This window comes from Caretta caretta, chromosome 3, assembly GCF_965140235.1.
Source record: "Caretta caretta isolate rCarCar2 chromosome 3, rCarCar1.hap1, whole genome shotgun sequence".
In the NCBI taxonomy this organism is placed as follows: domain Eukaryota; kingdom Metazoa; phylum Chordata; order Testudines; family Cheloniidae; genus Caretta; species Caretta caretta.
This window is the reverse complement of record NC_134208.1, coordinates 45470854-45493662: the sequence shown is the minus strand read 5'-3', so window position 1 is coordinate 45493662 and position 22809 is coordinate 45470854. Positions and strand designations below refer to the sequence as shown.

The following is a 22809-nucleotide window of genomic DNA, read 5'->3' as shown; positions in this document are numbered from 1 at the left end:
TAAGATAATTTCTTTGATTATGATTACAGCAAATATAATCCATCTGTTGCATAAAACCTTTGGCACTTCAGTACTTCTTGTTCCTGAAATCTTCCCAACCTAGCATGGAAGGGATTTTAGTGCATGTTTTTCATGTCAAAAGAGTTTTGCCCCAGAAAAAAATTCACTGCTTAAGCACTAGTTATGCCATTCATTAGTTTGTACAGCTTCATTTATTACTTAATATTTACTCCTTTATTACTGTCATGTTGTATTATAGCATTGTTAAACAGTAACACACAAAAGCCCACATGGCCATGCTGATTAATGACATGTCTTGCGTTCAGAGTGATGTATGAGGAAATGATGATGTTGTTTAAGCATCTGTCGTTATGGAACATACTTAAATGACCAGAAGTCATTTACTGAACCTAAGAATTTAAGAATGACCATACTGGGTCAGACCAAAGGTCCATCTAGCCCAGTATCCTGTCTTCTGACAGTGGCCAATGCCAGGTGCTCGAGAGGGAATGAACAGAACAGATAATCATCAAGTGATCCATCCCCTGTTGCCCATTCTCAGCTTCTGGCAAAGAGAATTATATTCTATAATTATATTCTAGAATTTGAAACAAAACAACACTGATCTATGTAAAGTAAGTTTGTGGTTTCAGTTCCTATTGGGGAACAATCCATATCACACAAAGCATCAGTATCATTGGCATTTTTACTAGTAATCAATGATTAAGTAAGTTAGTGAGTCTAGACTATCAATTGAACCTCCAAAACCTGGTTGAAGCACTTTGGTGGGATAATATGGAAAATGTACCATGCTGCATCTATTCTCTATATTTCATACAAAAAAAAAAATCCACCTGTAGGGGAAAAATAGTATGCCCTCATGTAATCAAAGAACGTATCTCAATACATGTGCACAAAGGGATTGAATTAAGGTTGCTTCGCCAACTGTAAATCTGGTATTCCCCAACATTTGTGTGTTTGATTTTGAAACCTAAATAGTTTTTTTAACCTAGATTTTTTGTATGGAATTCCCAAAGAAAAGGCACTTCCTTTGCCGAACCTCAATTCCATTGCTGATTTTCAAAGGCCTGTGGCAAACAATGGAGATGTTAAAGCTTCTCAAAAAGGTCAAAAGAACCTTTTAATGCAAAGTATTAGGCAACCTAAATATCACTACTAAGTCTCTATAATTAATTCTCTTTTTAAAGCAACTCTATATACTAAAACTAAATGATAAATTATTTCCAGTGTCCAATCTGAAATGTTCTACCACTGAGAGTAGTAATATTAAGATTTAAGTTAAAGCATTTTATGGATTCATTATTTTAACATTATTGGAAAAGACAGACTATGTTCTGCATTACTGAATTTCCTCTAACTAATTTTCTACAGTATTCCTTGTGGTCATGGAAGACAGATGAACTTTCATATAAATATGTATGGCTTCAACTATCTCCTCTCCTCTGATAAGGGTGTTGAGTCATGAATAATTTGGGTGAAATAATGGTAAATTGATGTTGATGACAAAATTAGAAATGAGACAAAAAGGACCTGTCAGATAACAGGTGCCCTTAATTAGGCTTTTCCTTTTTTGAAATAATTCATTTCAGGGTCTTAGTGACAGATGGAATACTTTATTCAGATCCATTAGAAAACAGTGTTTATGAACCCTTTGATATGGAGAGTTCCTAGTGACCACTGGCACTTAACGTCTGCAGTTCTGCAGACTCCAAAATCTTTTTTTAGTGATTGGATGACAGTTAAAGCAAAATGATGATATAATATTCACAGTTAAAGGAATCTAAATATTAAATAAATTAGTGATTAATATTAAACTAATGCCTGTTATCCTTGCAGTTTAAATTCCTGAGTTACCTGTACCTCTGACCCTCTTGTGGCTTCCTGGAAGCCACCCAAGCTAGGGGGCAGCTGAAGGCCTGACACCTTTCTCAGGATAGAATCCCATGATTCTCTCACTTCAGACCACAGTCTCAGGCTGCAGACTCCTGCAATTCATTGTGTTCACCTCAGCAGATGTGAACTCAGTTGAGCTCTGTTGAACTCTGTTCATTATTCTCTCTAGGGCAATGGCAGAGTTAACCAGTGTCCTGGCAGCTTTCAGAAACAAAGTACTATTTATTCAAAACAAAAATATTAGAGTAAATGTATCTTAAAAACAACAAACAGCTCATACACAGGCTAGCTTACACGGTGGTCACTCACCTACCACCTGCAGACACTAGCAGGTTCTAAAATAATTCAGATCCTCCATCAAGGTCTAGAATCATAGAATCATAGAATATCAGGGTTGGAAGGGACCCCAGAAGGTCATCTAGTCCAACCCCCTGCTCAAAGCAGGACCAATTCCCAGTTAAATCATCCCAGCCAGGGCTTTGTCAAGCCTGACCTTAAAAACCTCTAAGGAAGGAGATTCTACCACCTCCCTAGGTAACGCATTCCAGTGTTTCACCACCCTCTTAGTGAAAAAGTTTTTCCTAATATCCAATCTAAACCTCCCCCACTGCAACTTGAGACCATTACTCCTCGTTCTGTCATCTGCTACCATTGAGAACAGTTCTGCTGGTCTAGTTCTGCTGCACTGAGTTTTATGCATGTCAGTTTTCAGATTGTGTCCATGACGCTCTCTCCAGATCTATTTTCAAGTCCTTTGTCTGCCAAAGCCTTTGAACTAAGCGTCAAACCCATCTGTGTGCTATTTTCCCAAAGGGGCAAAACTTCAAAAAGACTTGTTACCTGCATTGTTTAAGTATTGGAGATTAGTTCCTGCAGGAAGCATCTGTTATCTGACCCATTAGTCAAGAATACAATCACAAGCAAGCCCACAAAGATACATATAACATAAACTTAATACAATAGTCTTTGCATATATATTCCATGACTCCATAGCATCTATTGCACTTGCCTATATCCTACTCATCCACAACTCCTACTTACTTCAGTGAGCGTGTTGCCCACACATCAACTCAGTAAAAAAAAATGAGTGAAGACAGCTTAAAGATTTGGTCCAATAATACTTAAATGAACAAATTAATCCCTAATCTATTCCATTCACTTCACTGGCATTATAGTATGGATAAAGTTGGCCCAAAGGGTAAAAGCGTTGAGCTTAATATGATCCTATGTGGATTATTCCTAATCAAGCAATACTTTTGGCTTTGTTCCTAGTTAATGCTCTGTTGGAGATCTTGACATAGAATATTACATGAGATGTGCAACTGACATTCGACAAAACAGAGAAATTGATTCTACGTAAATATTGTCAACTACACAAAGAACAGGAAAAATCACTAAGATTTGTTTATAATCTTAATTATTTGAAGCAATTTTCAGATGGAAATATATAATTTTCATGTTCATTGCATCTTTTCATGAAAACTGCACCCTATAGAGATATACTGTTAAGATATCTTTATGTGAAGTATTAAATTATACAAGACTATGGGTAGGGGTGCTGGAACAATTTTTTATAGTGGGTGATGCTTACACCCCGCAGAACCAAAACTGTAAACCCAGTAGGTAATGGAAACAACTTCAAATCAGTCATGTGGCAGCACCCCAAGTTCCAGCACCTATGATTATGGGCCAGATTTTTTAAAGTATTAGGCACTTAAAATATCAGCTAGTTGCCTAGTGCAGTGGTTCTCAACCCGGGGTACACGTACCCGGGGGAGTACACAGAAGTCTTCCACGGGGTACATCAACTCATATAGATATTTGCCTAGTTTTACAATAGGCTACATAAAAAGCACTAGTAAAGTCAGAACAAATTAAAATTTCAAACAGACAATGGACTTGTTTATATCGCTCTATATACTATACACTAAATGTAGGTACACCTCTACCCCGATATAATGCGGTCCAATATAACGCAAATTTGGATATAACACGGTAAAGCAGCGCTCTGGGGAGCAGGGCTGCTTTACCTCATTATATCCGAATTCAGGTTACCCCAAGCAGTTCCTCTGCACCCCAACCCCTTACTTGCTGCCCGCCTCCCCCCAGCTTGCCTCCATTCCACCTCCACCTCCTCCCATGAGAGAGCCACAGCTTGGCTTCTTCTCCCTCTCAGGCTTGCCGTGCCAATCAGCTGATTGGCGCAGCAAGCCTGGGAGGGAGGGAGGGAGGGAGGGAGGGAGGGGGAGAGAAGCGGAGTGGTGGTGGCATGCTCAGGGGAGGAGGCAGAGGTGGAGTGGAGGTGAGCCAGGGCAGAGTGTGGTTCCTCTCCCTACCCAGATATAACCCAGTCTCACCTATAAGACAGTAAGTTTTTTTGGCTCCCGAGGAATGCGTTATATCGGGGTAGAGGTGTACAATATTTATATTCCAATGGATTTATTTTAGAATTATATGGTAAAAATGAGAAAGTAAGTAATTTTTTAGTAAGAGTGTGCTTCTGTATTTTTAGGTCTGATTTTGTAAGCAAGTAGTTTTCAAGCGAGGTGAAACTTGGGGTATGCAAGACAAATCAGATTCCTGAATGGGGTACAGTAGTCTGGAAACGTTGAGAGCCACTGGCCTAGTAGGATTTTCAAACACCTACGCACCTAACTCCCATTGATTTCATGGAAGTTAGGAACTTAGTGGGATTTTCAAAGGTGCCTGGATACATATCTGCTGCTTTAGGTGCCTAATTACCTTTAGAAATCTGGCCCTATGACATTGGTCCTCTGTTCTTGGTTATAAGGCAACAACATGATTGATATACTTGAAACAATAAAAACTATTACATTTTAAATATATATAAAAGAATACAAGAAATTGACCAAGAGCGCATATTCAAAGCAATCATTATGCACACCCTTAGACTACATAGTTGTTTGTATATAAGGTTTTCATAAAGCATGTTTTCCAATCTTCGTCTTCCTTTTCGTAGATCATAAAAAGGAAGAAACTGTTTTATCTAAAAATAGATTCCCTTAACAGATGTTTCAATAACACTTTAGAAATACTAAAAAAAACCTTATGATAATCCTTGTGTATTCAATATTTGCAAAAATAGAGCTACAGTGAAACCCCGCTATAATGCAATAATTGGGGTACAAAAAATTCGATCACGATAAATGTGGGGTCGCTTCATAGCGGGGTCACGAAAATTTACCATTTCAAGCCCGTCATTTAAAGTCTTGTAAAAAAAACAACGGTTATCCTAGCGTGTTTTAAACACAAAAGTAGTAATTTAATTACATGTACATGAAAGAAACCTGTGAAATCTACTAAACTAATCATTGCACAGAGTGCAAAGTCAATCTGCTTGCATGAGTCCATAATTTTAAATTTCATCACTTCTTAAAAAAAGCTATCTAGTGCGGTCTGCTTATTTGCCGTGGACCGTTGGCTTCTAGCAAAGTCAAGAATGCTTCTGAGTTGGAGGATTGTGACGCTGTCCAAGTCTTGAATTTCCAGCGACCTCAAACTAGCTTCTAGGTGCTTTACTGCCTCTGACACTTTTGGTGGGGAAGTTGAGGTGCCATCATGGTCATCGTAGTCATCATTAGCGCCACTGGTTTCAGGCTCTGGTGGTGCAGCTTCATTCTTCCCACTGACATTTGCAACAATTTTGCCATCTGAGATGTGTTCATATATGGGGCAGATGTCATCTTCTGAAAACGAGTTGAGGATATCATGATGACTGTGCTCATATTCTCCGAGTGCTTCTTCGGCTAAATGTATGTCGTCTTCAATGAACCTTGTAAATTCAGGCTCGTCATCATTACCATCATCGTGTGTAGATGACAGAAAAGCTGGACCAAGACCCTTTATCCAGCATTGTTCAATCCAACATGCAGAGATAGCAACCCAGGCTTTCCCGCCAAGGTGACAGACTTCTTTCAAGTTGTGTGATGCCAGTGACGTGTCAATGGAGGAGTTATCTGCTACCATCCGCTTGATCATTGTGCAACGATAGTTTTGCTTATATACCGATATGATGCCTTGGTCCAGTGGCTGGATTTCTGATGTAGTGTTCTTCGGGAGATAAGAGACTTTAATCTTGCCGTCACGACTTACAAGATTTTCCGCTGGGGGGTGGGCAGGGCAATTATCCAACAGAAGGAGAGCTTTTTGGCTCCTGCTTGAGTTTTTGCAAATGAGCCCAAACTGCTGGCACGAAAGTTTTATGGAACCAGTCTTGAAATATGGAGCTATTTATCCATGTATTCTTGCTGTTGGTGTATTCAAAGGGAAGGGCCTTCATATTAACATGATGAAAAATCTGGGAGACCCAGCTTTTCCGATCATCAGAGGTCTGACTTTGTGGCTGCCAGACTTGTTGACGCAAAACAAGAGAGTTACTCGGTCCTTCCTCTGCTTAAAGCCTTCTCATTTGTGACTATTAGTCCTGGTTGCGAGGGTGCGATCGGGTAACATCTTAAAGCATAAACCAGTCTTGTCACAGTTGTAAACTTGATCGGCTGTGTAGCAACCTTCCTCCAGCAACTTTTTAAGCTCAGTTGGGTAGGAATCAGCAGCCTCTTTAACAGCTGAGCGGATTTCCCCAGAAACAAGAACTTGGCTTATAGTGTGCCTTTTCTTGAATCTGTCCAGCCAGCCGTTACTCACCTTAAATTTGGATTCATTTCCATTGATAAGGCGATCAAAATTTCTCTGCTTGAGCTTTCAGAATAGAGCCAGAAATGGGAACTCCTTCTGAGTGAGCCTGGACAAACCATTCGTACAAGGCTGAATCTAGGCTTTCGTCACTAGCAAACTTGACCTTTTTACGCTGTAAACCAGTTTCCTCTTCAAGAATGCAGGGTAGGCTACAGAGCTTTTCTTCTTTTTTCCACCCTCGCAGAGTGGACTTGCTAATTCCTAGATCTCTAGCAAGCTGAGTTTATTGTTTGCCCTTCTTTAGTTGATCCAAGGCATACAATTCCTCTTGGGCAGAAAATGACTTGTGTTTGCAAACTGGAACATCCATAATGGAAGAACACAGTTTATTTATAAATGTCATAAAAAAAGTATTCCAGCAAAACGCGAACAGTATTACGGCCTTAAAGGGGAGCCAACTTATGATTGTGTTATATCCGAATTCGCGTTATCGCGGGGCGTATTATTGCGAGGTTTGACTGTACATGTTTCAGAACAGTATTCTATTTAATGCAAAAGAATAATGAAGATGCTATTGCTTATGGCAAGTTTTTGATAGGGATGTTATATCTTAGCTAATGCTGAACAAACAAACTTGATTTACTTTATTGTGAAATTCAGATCTCTCTCTTACCCATTCGTAACACACAATCCAGCAGCCCCGGGCAATTCCCAGCATTACATTCAAGGTGCGACGAGGACTCCCTGTAACCACATGAGTAGTCGTTTCACATACATCATCCGAAAACAAAAAGCCTCCCAGTTTATTCACCACCTGAATTATTGCACACTGCTTCCTGCCAAAACACAGAAGGGGGGGGCGGGGAATCCACAATGAATAGAACTCAATATTAAATGTTTTATGTATACACCTGAATAGTTACTGTATAAAAAGTAATGTAAAAATTCAGACAAAACTTTTGCTTAACAGATTTCACTGGGAAATTCCAGTTGTCAACCACCTCCAAACATCAGGCAACATTTAGCCTAAATATTAAACTAGGTGTCTCAAACTCAAATACCTAATTTTAAAGTTTTGTCCCTACTGTGTAGACACCTCAAAACCATCAGAAAAATTACTGTATGTTGGTTCAATCACCAGAGCATGAAGCTCACTAGTACTACAAATTATTGCCACCAGATACAATTCCCATGTAAAATACTGAATGTCCACCTGTAACTAGAGTTCTAAGTATATTATCTATGAGTATGAACATTGAAGTACAGAAATACATCATCATGTGACCACTGAGATCTTGGTATCCCTTGAGGAAAGATGATGTATGAGAACTATTTACTGCTGCAGTGCTGTAACAAAAAGCTTGATTCCAATGTCTTTTCTGCCCACACACCTGACTTCTGGGAGCTTGAGAGGAAGCTCAGAAACACCTCTACTCAAGATCAAGTAATTAAGAAACAGCCTGGAGCAGATTTACCCATCTAGTGCAATACTGATCTTCTCAGGAAAAATAGGCAGAGCTCATGAGTCAATCAATGCCATCTTGAAAGCATGTTCAGGACATCTCTTATAGCTTGTGGGGCATTTTTTTCATTCCATCCACATTTCTCTCTGCAGAAAGTAACTCAATAAAAAAAGCTCCCAAAATAAACTGGCTAAAACAAAGAGTGCACAGAACTCTAAGAAGATCCTAAAAGGATTCTTCAGAGAGACAGCAAAAGCTTTTAAAATGAGATTTAAAGAAAACAAATAGCTTAGCAAATTGACTTCCCACTGAAGGAGATGCCAAGCGCAGAACTGTTTTTAACTTATTTAACTGCCTGAATATATACTTAGGAGCCTAAGTTTAGCCCCTCATTTGTGATCATCTTAGCCTTATTTGTCACTGGATATATTTATGCTTCCTTTATCCTGCAAAGAGTGTTTTAGACAGATATTGTGTTTGATGGTCATGGCAACTTTGAACCCACAGGGATGCTGACCCTACCTGGACTATATGCTCAGGGAGTAGGTTTTACACACACAGTTTATCTTGGCTCTTTTTGGTAGCTATATGAGATATGCTCTGGAATGAGAGGAAAGGTCTTACAATATGAATCTGAACTGAAATAGCTCTAAGATCATAGTTTAAATAGAAACTAGCCAATTCGCATTTCAATAAACTACAAACCTACTACATGCAGATTTATGGGTTTGCAATTCCATGAAGCACAATATGGCTAGGTATTGCTGCCGGCCAGTGGGTGATGCTATGCTCTTATAAGAGGAAAACAATGTCAAGACACCACTCATCTCACACCCTATATTTACTTAAATTCCACTGACCCATTTCTGTAGCCCTGGCTCCTACTCAGACAGAACAGGCTCTTGGCCAATGGTTTCTCTCTCTCTCTCTAGAGGGATGCATTTCCTTCTCTTTCCAGAGGTAGTCTGCCCCACCCATATACTGGGGAACACAACCTATAATGTGCTCTCTATACTCTGAATGCAGTCAGCTCAAAGTAGAAAGCAGACTTTTGAGGGACAAAGTTGGTTACCATTAGCCATATAACATACCATAACATAAACTAAGTGAGCACAATAATACTCAAATATTAAGCAGATTTAGTAATATATATAAAAGGAGGATCCGTGCAAGAAGATTACATTTAATGTGAGAAAGGATGGTTTTGCAATATGGCCACGAGACCTGCGTTATTTTTCCAGCTCTGCCAAGACTTTTTCTGTGTTTTTGGACAAATCACAACCTCCCTGTGCTTCATTTGTCTCATCTGTAACACGGTGATCATATTTACCAACCTTATGGGGGATGTCACGTTGTGCAATTAAATATAAGGCTTGTGAAGTGCACTGATGATCTAAAATGGATGGGTGTTATGTGTCAAGTTTCATGAAGCATTAAGAAGATAAAACTAAAAATATATTTTAAGTTTTTCTGCTTCCTGAACTATTATTTTATAATGAAAGTGGAAAAATTGACAGAAACACGGTTAGAAGCTATCTTTAAAGAAATGCTTTAGAAAAGTGCAATTTTAAAGTATTCATCTTTATATAACCATCATAGATTATCAAATGTTTTCAAACCTGAAACAGACATGCGGGTGGTACAAATAACTCGTTTTTTTTTTTCTAAAGGAATTTAGCATAAAATATAGGACTTTGTTTTTGTCGGATGATCTTTATTTTGTAGGAGTTTAAGGAGAATAAAAAGAGTATGCCAGAAAAATACTAACTCTTCCACAAATATGCAGTGGCACCTGGCTTTTAATGCTTTATCATAGAATATCAGGGTTGGAAGGGACCTCAGGAGGTCATCTAGTCCAACCCCCTGCTTAAAGCAGGGCCAATCCCCAACTAAATCATCCCAGCCAGAGCTCTGTCAAGCCTGACCTTAAAAACCTCTAAGGAAGGAGATTCTACCACCTCCCTATGTAACGTATTCCAGTGTTTCACCACCCTCCTAGTGAAAAAGTTTTTCCTAATATCCAACCTTTGTAACCAAGTGTCTAAAAAACCCTAAAAGAAATACTATTTTAGCAGCTATTTATGTAAAATAAAACATTTAAATTGATGTTTCAGGCAGTTATGATGTTCTTTACAAAAACAATTCAAATATATAATGACAAAACCAAAGACACAGGTAAAAAGTCCATGCTATTTACTGTATAATCCTCCATTTCCTTCCCAAAACTCCCAATTTATTTCAAATTGAAGTTTTCACTGTAGTTTTATTACTGTTAAGTGCTGAGTAGCACAAGTATAACATGTGCTCTAGTTCAGTGGCTCGCAACCTTTCCAGAGTATTGTACCCCGTTCAGGAGTCTGATTTGCCTATTGTACCCCAAGTTTCACCTCACTTAAAAATTACTTGCTTACAAAATCAGACCTAAAAATACAAAAGCGTCACAACACACTACTGAAAAATTGCTTATTTTCTCATTTTTACCATATAATTCTAAAATATATCAACTGGAATATAAATACTGTACTTACATTTGAGTGTATAGTATATTATATAGAACAGCATAAACAAGCCATTGTCTGTGTGACACTTTAGTTTGTACTGGCCTCGCTAGTACTTTTTATGTTGCCTGCTGTAAAACTAGGCAAATATACAGATGAGCTGATGTACCCCTTGGAAGACCTCTGCGTACCCCAAGGGTACGCGTATCCCAGGTTGAGAACCCATGCTCTAGTCTACAGATTAACACCATGTATTTAAGCATATGCATGCCAGTCAACAGCCAGTCATGGATAACCTACAAATAAATTTAATACAGTATGTGAAAGCCAAGGCTGAAAACAAGTTCAAAATTTACACAGAATAGAAAATCACAAAAATATCTAGTACTTACTCAGAGGACATGCTTGTCATGACTAATGTTCTTGTTGGCTAGAGATTTTGAAAAGGAAGAACAAGAAAACAGTCAAAAATATGAAAAAAACTTTTTCCCACAGAAACTAAATTGTAAGAGATTCCACTAAAGACACAAAGTAAATTAGGATTAAGACACTAGTTCGCAGGCCTGCTGCATGTTGCAGGAAATAAGAGCTCTGAACAGATTACATGTCACATGATTCCAAGGTCAGTGATGTTCAGGCATATCACAAGTGATGCACTTCGGCATCAGGGAAGGCAACCGCTAAAAACTGCACAAAAACTTTCTGCCATCTGCCCTTCTCTGAAGCATAAACAAATGCTCCAATGGGCCCATCCAAATATGTTAACAATCACTTATATGGACAAAAAATTATTTCTTGGGGGAAAACGTAGAATCTATTATAAAAGGAGGGACGGATCCTTGGAACCCCCTTGTGACAACCATTTGTTAAGATACAAGAGTAAAACCACCAATGTGGTGCCTGGTCAAGAGACGGTGCAAACAAGATGGTTCTGTAATACTAGTTTCAGCTGGTGATAATGATTAATACTTCAAATTGGTTTATAAAAACTTCAGTCCAATGCCATTGTACAGCTACCATACTTTGAGTTATACCTTCAAGCTGGTAACCAATCATTAGAAGAAAATTAGGTATATTACCAAGATACAGAATATATTCATTCTCTTAGCAAGTCTATGCTTTTATTTAACATAGAAAATTGTGGCAAAGTACTTATCTTTCTGAAGCATATAGCATCAACCTGTCTACCCAAGAAACAGATATACCTAAAATAAGTTTTCCAAAAACTGAAGGCAAGCAGATCTGCTTAGTACTATATTACATATACTACCCACAGTAACAAAACAGTATGTAAGGTCTGTTTGAAAATATTTGTCTGATTCATATTGTTTTAAATAAATCTGTGTTCTAGAATTTTTCCTGCAAATCTATTGATCCACAGGAGACCAACAGTGTCTCCTCTAATATTTCCCCATGCCATTCCACAACCCCAAGTTTGCTGACCCCTCCCCACAACTACTTTCCTTTGAATCATGTACATAGTTGAGAATGCTTAAGGTACTGTAAATCAGCTTAAGGCTTGTAGCACAGGCTCAAGAGGTGACTGAAAGCCTCGCTGCATCTTACTTATTAATGAATCACAATTAGAGAAAGAACAGACCCACAGTATAAATTCCCCTACCAGTGCAGAATAGTTCTCCATTGTATAGTTAAGTAATTCATCCACTATAAGAAGAGGAGAGTTCCTTAGAATTATTTTACTAGACTAATGGCTTTTACTTTGCAGCAAGAATGCATTTTCATTCTTTGATGTGAATGGGCTTTAAATAAACAATTTGGCTTCAGATTATACAGTGAGTTATAACTATCAATGTTGTAAATACGTTCACATTTTTCCTTTTGCTTAAATGCTTTGTTCCTATCCTGCGTTAATTAAATATATTATTTTTAAAAGAAATGCGACAAGGACACAGAAAAGCCATTAAAAGACAGTTTTCAGAGTTTGAAATAGACAATAAAAACTTAAAGGAAATTCCAAAGAAGAGAGACTAACCACAGTTCAGCTTTTGAGAAATAAATACACTAACACAGAAATAGAATTTTTAGAAATGTATATATCGGTACATTCAATTTGCGAATAACTGAAGGGGCGATCACTAGCAGCCAGCATGGATTTACCAAGAACAAATCACGCCAAACCAGCTTGATTTCCTTCTTTGACAATGTAATTGTTTTGGTAGATAGGAGGAATGTGGTGGACATAATATATTTGGACTTCAGCAATGCTTTTGATACAGTCCTACATGACATTTTGATAAACAAGCTGGAGAAACATGGGCTTGATGGAACTACCATTGAATGGCCACATAATTTGTTACACAACCTCAAACAAAGAGTCACTGTTAATGGAACGATTACTCCTGGGGGAATTCTGCACCACTGACAGGGATGCAAAGGGAAGTTGCAAGAGCAGTCACGCACCACACCCTAGCAGCGCAGTTACACCATTTCAGGCAGCTGGCAGAGAGGTGGCTCCTACCCTGAGCTGGGATTGGCTCAGCTGGAGGCAGGAGAGGATAGGACTTCCTCTTCCCCTGCAAAGAGTGGCTGGGGCTGTATCAGACCCACCTCCAGAAACCTCCCCCAGCTGCAGGAAGCTCAGCATCTCCCCTGCTTCCTGCCCCCATCGCTCCTCAGCTGTGGGGAGAGGGGTCACTGTGCGGGGAGCTGCTCCCGCATCCACCCGAGACCCGTGCATCTGGACCTCCCATACCCAGATGGGCTCACCCCATACACACAGAACTCTCCTAGCCCTCCATACCTGAACCTCACCCCACTGAACCTCAACCCTGCATCTGGAGCCCCCCTTCACTCAGACTTCCTGCCTTCAGACCCCAACCCCTGTACCCAGACCACCCCCCACTGAGCTCCCTGCACTCAAACCCTGTGCCCCCACATGCAGACCTCCAGCCAGACCCCCAACTAGATGCAGCCAGACCACCATTCCAACAAGCCCCACTCCCCCAGCACCCAGACCCCTCCGCGGAAGCCCCAACCACTTTCACCTGCAAGCCCCTGCAGAGTCCCATTGCCCCTGCACATGGAACCCCGCAACGAGCCTCTGTGCATCCAGATCCCCCCCACTGAACTGCCTACACCCAAACTGTCCCACACAGAATCCTCTCGCCCTACACTTGGATCCCACCACACTGAGCCCCTTCCACACTTGGATCCTGCCTGGTTGAGTCTGCCTGCCCCACACCTCGTGTAGAGGGGCAGGGCCTCAGGGTGTTTCTGGGACAGGCCTAGGCCTTGTGCTGTGTCAGGGTCGGGTGCAGCCTCACACTGAGTGTGTCCCCAGGGTGGGGTTGCCGCAGGGTAATCTCCCACCTTCCTACAGCCAGTGGCCTGTGCTCCCCACTGCCATGCTGGAGCCTCTGCATTTATTTATTGACAAATAAAACTTGCAGAATTTTTAATTTTTTGGCACAGAATGCCCTTAGGAGTAAATGATGGCAATTTGGAAGGAGGTCTCAAGTGGGGTTCCACAGGGATCAGTTCTGGACCTGGTGTTATTTAACATTTTTATTAATTATCTGGATGTAGGAATAGAGAGCATACTGATCAAATCTGCAGATGAGAGGAAAGTGATCAGGAACAGCCAGCATGGATTCACCAAGGGAAGGTCATGCCTGACTAATCTAATCGCCTTTTATGATGAGATTACTGGTTCTGTGGATGAAGGGAAAGCAGTGGATGTATTGTTTCTTGACTTTAGCAAAGCTTTTGACACGGTCTCCCACAGTATTCTTGTCAGCAAGTTAAGGAAGTATGGGCTGGATGAATGCACTACAAGGTGGGTAGAAAGCTGGCTAGATTGTCGGGCTCAACGGGTAGTGATCAATGGCTCCATATCTAGTTGGCAGCCGGTATCAAGTGGAGTACCCCAAGGGTCGGTCCTGGGGCCGGTTTTGTTCAATATCTTCATAAATGATCTGGAGGATGGTGTGGATTGCACTCTCAGCAAATTTGCGGATGATACTAAACTGGGAGGAGTGGTAGATACGCTGGAGGGGAGGGATAGGATACAGAAAGACCTAGACAAATTGGAGGATTGGGCCAAAAGAAATCTGATGAGGTTCAATAAGGATAAGTGCAGGGTCCTGCACTTAGGACGGAAGAACCCAATGCAAAGCTACAGACTAGGGACCGAATGGCTAGGCAGCAGTTCTGCGGAAAAGGACCTAGGGGTGACAGTGGACGAGAAGCTGGATATGAGTCAGCAGTGTGCCCTTGTTGCCAAGAAGGCCAATGGCATTTTGGGATGTATAAGTAGGGGCATAGCGAGCAGATCGAGGGACGTGATCGTTCCCCTCTATTCGACATTGGTGAGGCCTCATCTGGAGTACTGTGTCCAGTTTTGGGCCCCACACTTCAAGAAGGATGTGGATAAATTGGAGAGAGTCCAGCGAAGGGCAACAAAAATTATTAGGGGACTGGAACACATGAGTTATGAGGAGAGGCTGAGGGAGCTGGGATTGTTTAGCCTGCAGAAGAGAAGAATGAGGGGGGATTTGATAGCTGCTTTCAACTACCTGAAAGGGGGTTCCAAAGAGGATGGCTCTAGACTGTTCTTAATGGTAGCAGATGACAGAACGAGGAGTAATGGTCTCAAGTTGCAGTGGGGGAGGTTTAGATTGGATATTAGGAAAAACTTTTTCACTAAGAGGGTGGTGAAACACTGGAATGCGTTACCTAGGGAGGTGGTAGAATCTCCTTCCTTAGAGGTTTTTAAGGTCAGGCTTGACAAAGCCCTGGCTGGGATGATTTAACTGGGAATTGGTCCTGCTTTGAGCAGGGGGTTGGACTAGATGACCTTCTGGGGTCCCTTCCAACCCTGATATTCTATGATTCTATGAGACAAAACTGGAGAGGGAGGCGCTGTAAACACTTTGGAGGATAGAGCTAAAATTCAGAGGGATCTTGATAAATTGGAGAACTGGGCTACAGATGACAAAATGAAATTCAACAAAGACAAATGTAAGGTGTTACACTTAGGGAAGAAAAACCAAATGCACAAATACAGAATGGGGGATAACTGCTGAGAAGGATCTGGGAGTTGTAGAGGATCACAACCTCAGCATGAGTCAACAATACGATGCTGATGCAAAACAAAATTAAAAAAAAAATGCAATTTTGGGTTGCATTAACAGAGGCATAGCATACAAGTCACGGGAGGTGATAGTGTCGCTCTACATGATGCTGTTTAGGCTTCAGCTAGAGTACTGTGTCCAATTTCGGTCACCAATTTAGAGAAACTAGAAAAGATCCAGAGGCAAGCAACAAAATTGATAAAAGGGATGGAATGCAAGCCAAATGAGCAAAGGTTGAAGGAACTAGGTATGTTTACTTTGGAAAGAGGAGATTAAGGGAGGACATGATAGTGGTCTTCAAATACTCGAGAGGCTGCCATTAAAAAGATGAAGAAAAGTTGTTCTCTTGCCACAGAGCACAGAACAAGAGGCAATGGGTTCAAACTACAACATAGGAGATTTAGAGTACATAAAAAAAAATTCTAACTGTAAGAAAAGTAAGACAATGAAACACACTGCCTAGGGAAGACATAGAAGCTCTATCATTGCAGGTTTTCAAAAAGAGGTTGGATAGCCATCCATCTTGGATGGTTTAGATTCAACAAAACCTGCAACTTGGAAAGAGATTAGACTAGATTGACCCTTGCATCTGACTTTATGCTTCTATGATTCTACACATATACAGAAACAGGACCAAAAAAATGTTTGTGTTGAAAACAGACAAGCGCTAGCCACAGTTATGAAAAATATTTTTGAAAAGATTTATATTTATTATACCTGAGATTTAGGAAACACTGCTGTAAATTACACAGGCATATAATAGTTCAAAAGTAAACAATTATAGAATACAAAAGAAATTAAACAGTCAAGCATAGAGGAATAACAAAGTAAACAAAAAAAACAGTGCAAAGAGTGAGGTGGTGTGCTGAAATGGTGGTGATAAATATGAGTGATAGCTGAAGATTAGCCAATGTGAAAAGCTATTAACTCAGTCCTGCTGCACCTTAACTAGAAACGTACAATGCATCTTACCAAACACTTAACTTGCTAATGGTAGCACCTGCTGATTATGTCTGTACTTATTGCTATCCTAATGACTGGAAAGAAGATTTTTAATGTACATATCTAAGATAATTAAATTTCATTCTTTTTTTAGCCAAAAGATTTTCCATTTTATTTTTGCCAAATTCACATAAGCTGTTAGTGTCAAAAGCTCTTGGAAACTTCATCAGCTTAATACAATTTCCTAAAAAAATAAATCCAGCTTCTGGACTTTTCATTTTCGTATTAGGCACTCAAATACATCCCTCTAATAAAGTCCATATCAACCTGGATCCAGGTGATATGGTCCTGTTTACTACCAGCATGGGGCATATTTCCTGTGGGCAATGTCACGGAAGGCATTAGGAGAATATGGTGGATAGCAAAAATACTGGTGCAATCAATGGTTAGATTATATATCTGTAAAACACTAGGAGTCAGATCCACTGTGGCCACTCTACACCCAGGGCAAGGGCTAGAGCCATGTAAAGAAGTCCTAAAAAGCCCCATATCTAGCTATGAAAGGATTGCCTCAGCACAGGCACTGCAAAAGGTAGCCATAGTGGGTGTATTGGGGCAGGGGTTAGGGCAACAGAGGCTTATGGAGGGTAAGGCCCCAGCATGCCACACTGCAGAGATCCCAGGCAGCACTGTGGCACATAGCACAGCCCAGAGAGGCTGCTGTAACTTAGGGGCTAAGTTCCACTGAGGCCTCTCCAGCCCCCAGAAGCCATGGTCTGGGAGACCACAAAGATGGCTTTAAAAGACTACAGTTTCCCATCCAATTCCCTCCGCCTGGGTGGCAAATCTCATCCTATGTACTTATATTACTGTGGGTTGCCTCAGCACGAACTCAATACTTTGGAATATACTAGTATTAACAGTCAGGTTCCCAACTTTGCTGAACTTGCATTCAAAGATATGTTACCTCAAATCTACCACAAAAGCTGCTTAACTGAAGGTCAATACACAGAGTTCTAGTACAGCCCTCATGCAGCTGCTTCTCAAGCCTATAAACTGAGATATTGGCTGCAGCCTACAGCGCACATTCTCAGGGTGTAAAAACTGCTGGGTCCACACAACTGTGGATCCTTCAGCCTGTCCTGACACCACTCCCTTTAAAGACAGCCTTGTGGGGCCATCAGAGAGCCTCTGGAGCACGCGGAATGGATACAGCGACTAGCCTGTGTGAATGCTCCGTCAGTAGCTTCTCTTTTAAAATGTCTACCATGGGGCTTAAGAAACACCAAATTCACCCAGAAGTCCATATGCAAACTACGAACTGGGGTGAATTTCACTCCCTATGAACAGTTATTCCCTCTTCATTCAGAAGTGCACATTTCTGTAAGCTAGGTGTCATCTATTAAGCAGATGTGTCCTATTGCTTCAATAGGACAATCAATGTGTTTTAAGATGGCTAGCCAGTAGAAAACTGAGCCAAACTATGTGTTTTAATTTTTAGTTCTACATTTTTTTAATTAATTGCTTTTACTCCCTTTTCCCCCTTTATATACACTATCTACACTATTTGTGTCTGGTTTATTTTACATTGTGCTTTTATCATAAAACATGTTCTGAATTAGCAGTTTCTTTTCTAAATGGTAAAAAAAACCATCTGGGGAGCATCACTGAGTTTCTAATGCACTTTTATACCAGAATTATTGTTAATAAAACACTGGAAAAGGTGGCAGTAGGCAAACCAACCCTTTTTATTTATCATTCATCTGTGATTCCTACAGACCTTCACATCTGTATTCTAAAACAGAACACATTTTTCCCAAATGACACAAAGTCTGGAAGGCATGCTGTGTTATAAATTAGACACCTATAGGACCTTTACATGATTTCTGCTTTTTCTTTAAGTCTTTCTCATAAATACAGTTGCATTAAATATTTCATTTTAGAGTCTGCCAACAAGCATATTTTTTCCAAGTCACATGAAATATAAAACATGTATTTCAATACCTCTCAAAGGAAACAGCATTTATAAATCCTGCCAATACTTAAAAACAATGTGATATTTCCTGTATGTTAACTGACCTATTCTGCAAAGAGACACACCCAACCTCCAAATTTGTTCTCTTACTGCTAAACAAAATGCATCCATGATAAAAATTTACTTGGAACAATAATATTTTACATTTGTTCCTGGCTAAGTTCTGGACGTAAGGTCTGAGGAAGTTAGGTGTCTCATCCTCACAGGCCAAGTAGAATTTGTCCAACCAACATATGCCACCTATTTAATATGCACTACTTTGTCCAAATATTCCCCTACTGGCTGTACCACTAAACCTGGAGAAAACCATAACAGAGAGTGGAATTATTTCAGTGACAAAAGAAATAGGACCACAAGTGCTTTTCATCTACTCAACCAGATGAGAAAGCCAGGTAAAAACTGAACTTTCCATATTTGGTGCTCAGAGAGGTTACTCAGATGTTCATCCTGCCAAGGGTTTGGCCGGGGAATCATTCCTAGTGGTGATCACACACTAGATAACTAGTTTGGATTTGTCAAGTCCAGTTAAAAGCAAAACAGAGTGAAAGAACAATATTCCATTTGTTTAGGGATGCCCTACTCCATCTCTTCTAGGTCATGTGCTTGCCTTACCAGCTCCCAGGCCTCTGCCAGTGGCTCAGAACTAAGGGACATACTTTCAGTGTTCACTGTTGCATTTTAGAAATCAGGTACTTCAATAACCAGGTCCATAACACAGAACCATGTGGATTGCAATGAAACGGGCAAGAATCAGGTCAATTTCACTCTGTGTAGCTTAGGAAAACTATGATCAGGGTCCCATATTTCAGAGCACAAGGACATCAAAATCCAGGGCATTTATTGCATCACCATGAAACACCTTTCATTCCCAATCCCTCACCTTCCCACACATAAATGCATGACTGTCTCACAATTGATAACACCCACTGACAACATTCATCAGTTATTCACAGTGGTTTTTAAAGTTAAGGAATTGTTGCTATACTCTCCAGACAACCCTGCTCTACTTGCTGGACCTCTAAAATTGCCCAGCTTGCCAGCCTACATTTCTGGGTTTTCTGTCCCCTGCCTGCAAACTGAATACCAGACTTAGATTCTTGGCTCTTCTTCCTAGCTCCATGCAGCAGTTAAAGGTATATGCACTGTAATTTAATTAACTCCTCATGGGACACTAGAGATCAGTGGAAGTGACAGACAGGTGCTGACAAGACAGGGAGACAAAACTAAATGTCAGGTGTTGGCTGCAACAAAATGGCAAATTTCACTGCAAAAATATTGATTCTGTTGCACCTTGGAAGAATGAAATTCCATGGCCACAGAACAGCAAATTCCAAGGGGCCTCCCTGTGATTGAGGGAGTGCCAAAGAGCTATTATTTCAGACTGTCTTCACACTGTGGGTGGCATCACTGCAATAGTTTACAGTCTGCTCAGATTTTCCGTGTTCCCTTTGCAACAACGACGACTAAAAACAACTGTTCTTTTAAAATGAAAACAAATCCCGGAGCACAATTCTACAGCAAGGGGAGAACTCCATGGCAAGTTCTGCAGTTTCAGAATACACAATTGCCTGGCTATAATTAACAGCAAATACAGGCACTGGAGTTATTCCCTTAGACAGCCAACCCACAAACAAAGAAGGGTGAGAGCAGAGTAGCATCCCTCCCTCCTAGAAAGATGGAAAGGTAGACCAGCACCATAAAATTCCCATCACAGTACCCAGGAGACTGGAGTAGCGACAGAGGCTCCACACCCTCATAAAAGCCACGGAAATTTGGAGTGGGAAGGAGAAAATCTTCTCTCCTTTCCAACAGCCAGATACTTTTACAAAGGCAGGGAGAATGGCTTCAAATTAAAGACATGAGATGAACAAGAAAGAGGAAACCCCCTCTTTCTTTCTAGAGTCAGCATTCTGGTAGGAATCCCAATATCCCACCTTCAACACCCCCGCCGTCCCCCCAGTATACTGGGCTAGATGGACCTTTGGTCTGACCTAGTATGGCTGTTCTTATGTAAGAAGAGTTAGACAGGGAGAGATTAAATTGTTTAAATCAGAAAAGAAGTTCAGGAGAGGGAGATTTTAGAGGCAGAAGAAAGAAGACAACAGAGAATGCCAAAGATAACAGGCGAAGGGAGAGAGTAGAAAACAAGAAACACACAAAGATGACAATTTGGAAAAATATACACCATGGACTACTATTGGAAAAAAGGAGAAAAAGAGGATGAAATAAAAAAAGAGAAAGTTTGGAAAAGAGACACAGTAGAGGTCAAACATTTTTAAAACTGCTCTGAATCTAATTTTAATCCTGTAAAAATACCAAATACTGACTAATGTATGCTCATCTCTCCAAATGATCTGGAGGCAGATCTTGCACACTTTACTTTTTATTAAAACATTGAGCAATGTGAAAAAAGTTTTTTCAAAGTTAATTCGGAGCAGTTGTGACATTGCAATCCATAATGTTTTATGGAAATATGCTTATGAGTGTGAATATAATTTAACTGGAATATGCTTTATGCAAAAGGTCTCTTGTAAGGTATCATTACAAAGCTTATGATCTACTGAGTGTGTTTATCCTATTTGCTTGCATGTATTATATCTATGTCTGAAGTTAGGAAAATAAGATAAAAACTTGTATTACTGATGTAAATCCATTAAGTGGAAGTCATGAAGGGTGCTTCAGAATCAATGACCTGTAAATGACCTCTGTTTACTTGCAAACCTTCCTGGGTAGTGTGGGCCAGCCTTGGAAGAATGGGAGCTAGAGTCTCACAGGACATGTGAACATGTCACCTGATGCTGGAATCCATCTTAAACCTGGTGCTTTTCCATTTAGAAGGAGGGGTGAGGACCCAGGGAGACTAAAGATTCCCCCCTTGTGCCAAAGCTATAAAAGGGGGTGGAACAGAACAAAGGGGGCTGCAGTCATGAGAAATCCCCTAGTTACCATTGAGCTGGAACTAACAAGGACTGTACCAGGGAAAGGATTGGGTCCAGACTAGGAAGGAGTCTAGTCTGTGAAAGAAGCTTATTGGAACATCTCTGAGGGCGAGATTTACCTGTATTCAGTTTCTTAATGTATTAGGCTTAGACTTGCGTGTTTTTGCTTTATTTTCCTTGGTGACTTACTTTGTTCTGTCTGTTATTACGTGAAACCACTTAAATCCTACTTTTTATACTTAATAAAATTACTTTTGTTTATTAATTAACCCAGAATAAGTGATTAATACCTGGGGGAGCAAACAGCTGTGCATATCTCTCTAACAAGGTTATAGAGGGCGGACAATTTATGAGTTTACCCTGTATAAGCTTTATACAGAGTAAAATGGATTTATTTGGGGTTTGGATCCCATTGGGAACTGGGTGTCTGGGTGCTGGAGATAGCGTGTCTGGCTCAACAGGGCAGGGTTCTGGAGTCCCAAGCAGGCAGGGAAAATGAGCTCAGAGGCTATTCCAGCACGTCAGGTGACAGTCCCAAGGGGGTCTCTGTGACCAAACCTGTCACAGAAGTTTTATCTCCTACAGCAACAATTTCAATTAAAAAGTTAGCACAACTATGACTGGACACATACAGAAAAAAACCACCTGCAACCATTACTCTAATTGTTTAAATGTAGGAGGTTTAGTTTCCTGGTCCCTTGACAGATGAATCTGCATGCCTCCCCAGCTGGCTTGTTGTTTAACTTGATAGTTTGTTGGTTTTCAGTTAATACACCACCACTACTATAGGAATTTGCTTTTTAAATATAAAAAAAAAATTTAAAAGCTGACATAAGTGCCAATGAAGTTATTTAAAGCCACAGTTTGTGCGTGTCAACAGTTTCAGCTTTAAAAGTCAGTTTCTGTCTTTGTTGGAGTTTGCACCCCCATGAATATTAATATTTCTTCACCCATCCCCAACAATGGCAGCACACCTTGTGTTAAAAAGCTATCAGTCAAATGTTGCAGTTTGCACTGAGGCAAAACTGCCACTGATTTCAAAGCTAATGAATCTGCAGCTTCAAGCACGTTTTATGTTTTCTGTAATGAAGAAAGGCACAACTATTTAAATAAGTCTAATATACAAAAGAGGCAAAATAAATCTTAACAGATTCTCTTCAACCTACAGTATGCATCCATAAAGAAGTGGTTAATTTAAATGTATAAAGACAAACATACAAACTAATTCACTTAATAAAAGTGTTATATTACTAATACAAAAAATTATGT

General features: G+C 40.2%; 1 protein-coding gene across 7 annotated transcripts in view; it reads right to left on the bottom strand.

Annotated features, from left to right (window-relative positions):
- MCPH1 (microcephalin 1) overlaps positions 1 to 22809 on the bottom strand; it is a 231741-nt gene that overhangs the window by 159840 nt on the left and 49092 nt on the right. For 4 of the 7 annotated variants that reach the window (XM_048845288.1, XM_048845290.1, XM_075126458.1 and 1 more), the window contains 2 exons: positions 10924 to 10961; positions 7244 to 7406 (listed from right to left, as the gene is read on the bottom strand). The exons of 1 other annotated variant lie outside the window; for it this stretch is intronic. In XM_048845288.1, coding sequence (XP_048701245.1) covers positions 7244 to 7406; positions 10924 to 10961 — 201 coding nt within the window. The remainder of the gene's footprint in view (positions 1 to 7243; positions 7407 to 10923; positions 10962 to 22809) is intronic. 2 more of the 7 variants (XM_048845291.1, XM_048845292.2) reach the window with 1 other exon arrangement.